Source organism: Sminthopsis crassicaudata, chromosome 2 (assembly GCF_048593235.1).
Source record: "Sminthopsis crassicaudata isolate SCR6 chromosome 2, ASM4859323v1, whole genome shotgun sequence".
NCBI classification, from domain to species: Eukaryota; Metazoa; Chordata; class Mammalia; order Dasyuromorphia; family Dasyuridae; genus Sminthopsis; species Sminthopsis crassicaudata.
The window spans coordinates 260,635,960-260,643,632 of record NC_133618.1 but is presented as its reverse complement, the minus strand read 5'-3'; the positions used below and the strand labels follow the sequence as shown (position 1 = coordinate 260,643,632).

The 7,673-nt window shown below is 34.8% G+C and overlaps 1 protein-coding gene across 1 annotated transcript; it reads right to left on the bottom strand.

Annotated features, from left to right (window-relative positions):
* Positions 1-1,903: 1,903 nt before the first annotated feature.
* LOC141552774 (olfactory receptor 4K2) lies at positions 1,904-2,860 on the bottom strand. The gene has a single exon (XM_074284770.1). The coding sequence runs from the start codon at positions 2,858-2,860 to the stop codon at positions 1,904-1,906; it is 957 nt and encodes a 318-aa protein (XP_074140871.1).
* Positions 2,861-7,673: the final 4,813 nt, after the last annotated feature.

Genomic DNA, 7,673 nt, shown 5'->3' with positions numbered 1-7,673 from the left:
CCATGATTTTTAAAAGTCATTTGTTACAAGAAACTTTCAATTCACTTTATTCACTTTAGTGAGTAGAAACATTTTAACTATTATCAGAAGTAGGACTCACAAGTCTCATCTTTGTGTTATAACTATAAAGAAACTGCTAACAAAACTCTGAGCTCCTTCAAGAGATTTCCTTCTTACTCTACCCAAGCCTTCTTAGTACATTTGGCTTTTTTGTTTCTTCTTTCCTGAATAATCAGAGAAGGAAAAACAAAACAAACAAACAAAAAAAAAAAAGAAAGAAAGAAAAACCAACTTATATTCCTATCATGGGTTACAACTTACAAATCTTTTTCATATGTCATTTGATCTTATTTGATTATCGCTAACAATAATTTAAAGTAGGAAGAGCAAATAATATTTTCTTATTTTAAACATAAAAAACAGGCTTACTAATTTACATAGATAGAAAATATGATAGATCTTATGACTTTTGGGGAATCTCATAATACATGGACTTAATAAAAGTAGTGTGCTCCCATCTCCTGGTTTGTTTGTTTTTTTCGTACAACTTCATCTATGTGTATGTGTATATATATATATATATATATATATATGTGTGTGTGTGTGTGTGTGTGTGTGTATACATAGATGTATGTGTATATATACATATATATGTATATATATATATATTTATATGTATATATACATATATACACACATGCATGCATACATATATACATACACAAAAATGTGTGCATACACATACACACATATATACTCACTTTCTGAAATGGATGTTGTTACCTGAGGAATCAGGGCTATTTCTCAATGGGAATAGGGAAGGATTGGGAACAGCCACCAACTAGGTAGATGGCTAAAGACATTTTACACTTAGTATCTTCCATTTCATATTCACATAACTTACATACTTACATAAACAATTTAAAATAAACAGTAGTAATTGCCTTTAACAATCTATCAATATTTTTAAAAGACAAAAGAATCTATCATAAAAATTACTATGAATATGTATAGCATATAGGTACATAAATAAAACTGAGAAAATATGGTCCTGACAGGGAACAAAGGGATATATGAGCTAACTGAATGTAGATTAGCATCAATACCTGTAACAAAGTAGATGCTTGATAAATGCTTGTTAAGTAACTGATGGCACCATTGGGAAAGGAGGAAAGCTCCTTTCCCCTCAGAAGCTAATTCTTTGGATCCAACTAACCCCACTAGATACCTGCCAGCATGTCCCACTTTCTCATCAGTATACATGTCCTGAGGCTATAACTCTCATTTTTTCTACCCAAGAGAACATTTTTGGGGTTTTTCTATTTTTGTATCCCCAGTGTTTGGTATGGTACCTGGTATTTCGTAGACGTTTAACTTGTTTGTTGAAAGTGAAAGCTGAGAGGTGGCTAGGTGGTACAGTGGATAGAGCACCAACCCTGAAGTCAGAAGACCTGAGTTCAAATCCTGCCTTCCACACTTAACACTTTCTGGCTGAGTGACTCTGATCAAGTCACTTAACCCCAATTGCCTCAGCAAGAGAGAAAAAAAGTGAAAGCTGAATAAGTTACTAATTTTGCATAGCCAAGTTAGACTTCTACGTTTCTCCTTTTTCTTCCATACCTTTCCCTTGTAATTAATATGGAATAGCTTTGCTGAGGCAAGCAATGAAAACAAATGGTATATTTTCTCTTTCCTTTTACCTAAAACTGCTTTTCCTATTTAAAGAGGCCAAAAAGTTTCTCTTTAGAACTTAAAAAACCACCTCATTTTGAACATACAGTTTAAAAACAATTACAAAATTTCCTTATACATGATTTGGTGATTATCCTTTGAACAACAGCAACACAAAAAATATAAGAGTAAGATCAGTTAGAGTATCCAGAAGTGGCTTCATCTTAACTAATTAGAAGTAATGAGGTGACTGTGCTACCTTATCAGAATTCAAATATCTGTTTTTCAGTTTTTTCATAGCTGTTTTCACCTCCTGGTTCCTCAGTGTGTAGATTATTGGATTAAGAATGGGAGTAAAGATAGTGTAAAACACAGAAAGGCTCTTGTCTACCAGGAAACTGCTTATTGGCCACATGTAGATAAAGATACATGGTCCAAAAAACATAAAGACAACAATGAAATGGGCAGTGCAGGTAGAAAGCGCTTTGGAGGACCCCCCAGAGGAATGTTTTTTAATGGTTAGTATAACAATAACATAGGAGTTAAATAAGAGCATAAAGCAGGATAGAGCAATGATACCACTTGTGGAGATCATGAAAAATCCTAATACGTAAGTATCTACACAGGCTAACTGGAATACCACAGGAAGGTCACAGAAAAAGCTATCTACCTCATTGGGACCACAGAAGGGCAAGTGAAGAGCAAATATCACCTGGCTCATTGAATGCATGACACCCACAACCCAGGAAGTCACTACAAGTATAATACACACCCGGGGACTTATAATGGTTGCATAGCGGAGTGGTTTGCATATGGCAATATATCTATCAAAAGACATGGCCATTAGCAAGATAATCTCAGTGCCAGTAAAGAGATGCAAGAAGAAAATCTGGGAGATGCAACCATCAAACGAGATAGTATTATGTCCGGTGAGATAGTCTGTAATCATCTTGGGGGTAGCAAAGGAAGCTAGCGACATATCAATGAGGGAGAGGTTAGTGAGCAAGAAATACATGGGAGAATGTAGGTGGGAATCGGCGATCACTGTGATGACAATGAGACAGTTGCCCACAATTGTTGCCACATAAAACAAAGAAAACACCATGAAGAAGAAAAGTTGGAGGTCCCAGGAACTGGAGAGTCCCAACAACACAAATTCAGACACAGTAGATTCATTGCCTGTATCCATTGTCTCGAGGCACAGGCAAAGGACTGTAGAAAAGAAATCAGAGATAAATAAATAATGTTGGCATGGGAATTACAATGTCATGTTTAAAATTCTGTTCTCCACAAAAATGGCACCAGAAATAAATAAATACTTTTGATGGTTATGATGATGATAGTCATGTATTTAAGATTTATTCTTCAAAATTTATTAGCTTTATCTCACAAGCACTAAAGCACCTTCACATCCCAGAAGAAATAAATTCTTATTTAAAGTTTATGAAGAACAATGCACAAGTTTACCTTGTTGGTGATTACTATTTTTGTTTGAAAATGGCATTTCTGTTAATTTGTACCTATTTAAAAATAATATAAAACATATATTCCATTTTGGTGAAATGGAAACATATTGTCTCTGCATTACTCTTTGTGGTTTGTGAATATTTTGTGGATCATTCAGAAATTAAGCACAAAAAGCAAATAAGCTCCCAAAGAAACAGTAACATAGTCATAAGATACAGATAATGAGGAGGAGGGGAAAAGGAAAAGGAAAGGGAAGGGAATAGAAGGAAAGGAAATAGAAGCGATGGAAAACTAAAAAAGAAAGATTTAGCCATGACAAATGGACACATTAGAGTGGCTTTTACCACCATGTGCTGCTTTAGTAGAATACTTTAGGAAAAACAATGGCTGATAAAAATCTTCAGCTTTGTGCTATGATGGATAATCAGCTAGATGCTATGTAAAACTCTTATTTTGCAGCTCTGGTTTGCTTTCCCCAGTAGCAAAAATCACTTAGGATTAGGTATAAAGAAGGTTAAAAGGGGAACTGAGAACTAGTAGAGCTGCTTCAGTTACCCCTGCAGCCACTGAATATTGGACTACAGATAGATAAACAGTGGGGAGAGACTTAAGTCAATGCTGCCCTATATTCCCTAAAAATAAATCCAAGAGGGAAGGTGAAGAAACCCAGAAAGATGTCTGCCTGGTCAAGCTATGCACTGTAGGCATTACAATCCCTTTCAGTCCCCTAAGGTAGACAGATGAATGGAGAGAAGATACATTCCATCTATCTTCTCTCCTGGAGACCTGGCCCTTCTCTGATCATATGGTCTCTCTGGCTCTCTTCACCAGCACTGCCTTCTTCTTTCATACAACTCCTCATCATGCTGGAGGAGGAACTAGATACTCCTTGTCCCCCATTGTCACTCCCAGACTCCTCTTTTGCTTCTTTCCCTCATTCCTTCTTTGAAGTCCACAAAATTAAAATCTTCTGTACAATAAAAATAAAGATGGCTGGGATAAATTGATGCTCACCCCATCCTCCTCTTCTCTCCCCCCCCCAAATCTTCCCTTATACTAAGAAACTTTAATATTCTTGTAGATTCTCCCTCTGGTTCTTTAATTTCTTATTTCTCCTATCTCTTTAAGACTCAAAAAGTATTCACTTTACCTCATAACACTTAGGGATGGTCACACACCAAATCTCTCCATTATCTACAAGAGCACCATTTTCCTAAGAGGAAATTTAGACTTTCCTTTTTGACCATAAAGTCTCATATCATTCATCCCTAGGCTTTTCTCCTTCTCCATTTTTTTCTTTGGCCTTATTGAGACTTTCTTTCTTTCTATCTCTCAATGCTTTCACAAGCCATTAGATCTATTCTAACTTCCCTTTCCTCCTCTAATTTCAACCCAAAAGTTAGTCACTCAATCTCTATACTGGTCTCTGCTCTTGAATCCCTTGCCCTGTTTCCTATTGCTGTTCTCTTGATTAAGCCAGCACTGGATTATTCCTACTATCTTATCTGCCTTTTCCATTCACTCATAAACTATTTAACAAGTTGGTGTAAATCATGAAACTGTGCTACCTAAGTAGATCCCAAATTCATGTTATCCAACCTCACCTGGACCTTCACTGAAACAAAGCAATCCTTTTATACTTATCTAATTGAAACCCTATTTCATTTCCGGAAGAAACTATATCAAACCTTATCTTCCCTCTTGAAACTCCATTCTACCCCAACCTAACCTACTCCATTGAGCACCTTGTCTCCTACTTTTACTGAAAAAATAAATGAGGGTATTTGATATAAACCCCCACTTCTCCTATTCTCTTCATTTCAAATACTGAAGGAATCTTTCTTTACTCTCTCCTCTTTCACCTGATTTATGACAAAGAGATAAACTTTCTCTTTGCTAAAACTAGCTCCTCTACATGTGTACATGATCTCACTCCCTTTCCATAGGTAGGTTACATCCTAACAATCTCTTTTCTTGACTCTTCCTATCAGAGGTCTCAATGCTCCTTGTGCTCAAATATTCCCAAGTCTCTCCCATTCTTAAAAAAAACCTTCAATAGACCATATAATCATCTCAAGCTATCATTTTATATCAATCTTTCCTTTATTAGCCAAAATTCTTTACATTTACATTTACTGATTCCACTTAATTTCTCTTCTTACTCCTCTACTCCTTGCAGTCTAACTTTCATTTTCACTTCTCAACTGATACTATTCTCTCCAAAATTACCAATCATTTCTAAATTATGCAATTTAAAAGTCTTTTCTTGGTCCTCATCTTTCTCAATGTATCTGCTGCTTTTGACCCTGTTAATTCCATCTCTTCTGGTATATCCTTTTGCTTAAAAGTTTTTATAACAGTCATAGTTCCCAGTTCAAAAGTCTGCTTTTTCTAAGTCTCCTTTAATAACTCATCATCCACATTATACCTCCAGACTATGTCTCTTCCCAAAGTTCTCCAATGGGCCTTCTTTTCTTCCTCTCTTTCTCCTCAATAACTTCAAATGCTCCAGTTCCCAGATCTGTACACCCATCCTTAGTCTCTCTCCTGAGTTTCAGTTCCCAATTAATAATTCCTTGTTGGACAAGTGTCAAACTAAATATTTTGAACACATCTTAAATATAATATTTTTAAAACTGGAGTCATCTTACCTTTTGAATGTAATCATCTTCCAAACTTTTCTTTCCTGTCAAAGAAAGTGTCATCTTTCCAGTAGGTCAAACTGATAATCTTGACTTTATAGTGGACTCCTCACTGTACCTCATTCCATATATCCAATCAGCCCCCATTATTGATATATGTCAATAGTAGTTACCCAGACACTCAAACAACACCCCCAAAATAAAAAAATAAAATAAAAACCTGTCATAGAATAAGAATCATTAAGGAAGAATTTATGTACTGGAGTTGTTATCCTTTCCAATTCTTATAAATTTTGATATATAATATTTTTTTGTAACAGAAATCTTTGACAATTAAATAGCAAGTCAGTAGCAATTGAAGTTAAGATTTTGATAGAACCTTGAGTTAATCAAGTAAATTAAAGCACCATGTCTTAAGGTGAGCCAAAATTAAGAAGAGATAGGAATGAAATTACAGGATCATAGGGTTAAGAGCTAGACATGATCTGTTATACAGAAAAATAAAATGAATTCCATGAAGTCAAGTGACCTGTCCTACTTTAGTAGAAGTCAGAGATACTATTGAAAACCATATTTTCAGATTTTAAGGTCAATTTTTTCTACCTCACCTATCCACTGCAATTTCCTGAAGTAAATTATAAAATTCAAGAGTTACTGCTCTTTACAAAGTGACACACTATCTCCTTTGATCAGGTAGATCAGGGACAATGTAAAGCTCAAACTATTAGCCATTAAAAATTGCTCAGATATTTTAAGTACAAGGACTTTCATCTTACTGATGCTTGTATCTCTGGCATAATATAGACACATTGTAAGTATTCAATAAAGCTGAATTTAATTTATTTACCAACTCATTATTCTGGAAACAAGTAGATATAACTTTTCCCTTAAAGGTCATGTAGTTTAACTCTTTCTGTTTACAGAAAAGGAAATTGGGGAAAAGTTAAATGATTTGCCCAGGGTCACATAGCTCTTAAGTGTGATAAACAGTATTTGAATCTAGATCTTCTTGATCCAGAATCACTCTGCTGTAGTCTTCTCTGGCTATACAACATCTGCCAAAACTAAATCCAGTTATGGCTGCTACATTTTAGAAAAGATAGTGACAAGTTGGAGAATTATATTTAAAGAATATAATGTAGATGAGGAATCATCTAGGAAAGTGAATTCTGGGAAGTTTCAGTAGGAAAGATAATTTTGAGATGGTTTCTTCAAAGGATGAGATAAGACATCAATTAGGGAAGAATAAATACACTGCTTTGCTGCAATGAAGAACCAGTTAAAGCTGGATAACATGAATTTGTGATGTTAGCTAGCACAGTGATAGAATTTCCTCTAATTTTGCTTAGCACTTTGTGAGTAAGAGTTGAAGATTTAGGTGGCAGGAGTAAAGCAGTCTTCAATAGAAGAGCAGCAATAGGAAACAGGGGAAGGGATCTGAAAGCAGAGCATAATAAAAAGTTGAAATGGCTAACTATTGGATTGAATCTAGAAAGAGAGAAAAGAAAGGAATAGTCTTTTAATATTGTCTATTATGGTTTACAAAATGTAATAAATTACATTCTAATCCTACTTCCTTTTTTAGTTTGGAGAATTTGATTATAAGGTTTTCCAGAGTGTATTAGAGACCAAATAAGAAGTTTTTATTAAAATGTGTTAAATCAAATTATAGATTACCACTCTGAATTACACAATTTCAGAATTGGAAGAAAGCTCAGAAGTCATTCAGTTCATATTATAGAAGAAATGCAATTACTTCTACAACCATCTCCAACAATGATCATTTCTCATTTGCTTGAAACTTACTTTCAAGGGAAATCTAAGACATTCTGTTCCCACTTTGGGACAATTTTGTTTAAATCTTTCTTTTCGATCAAATCTAAGTTTGCCTCT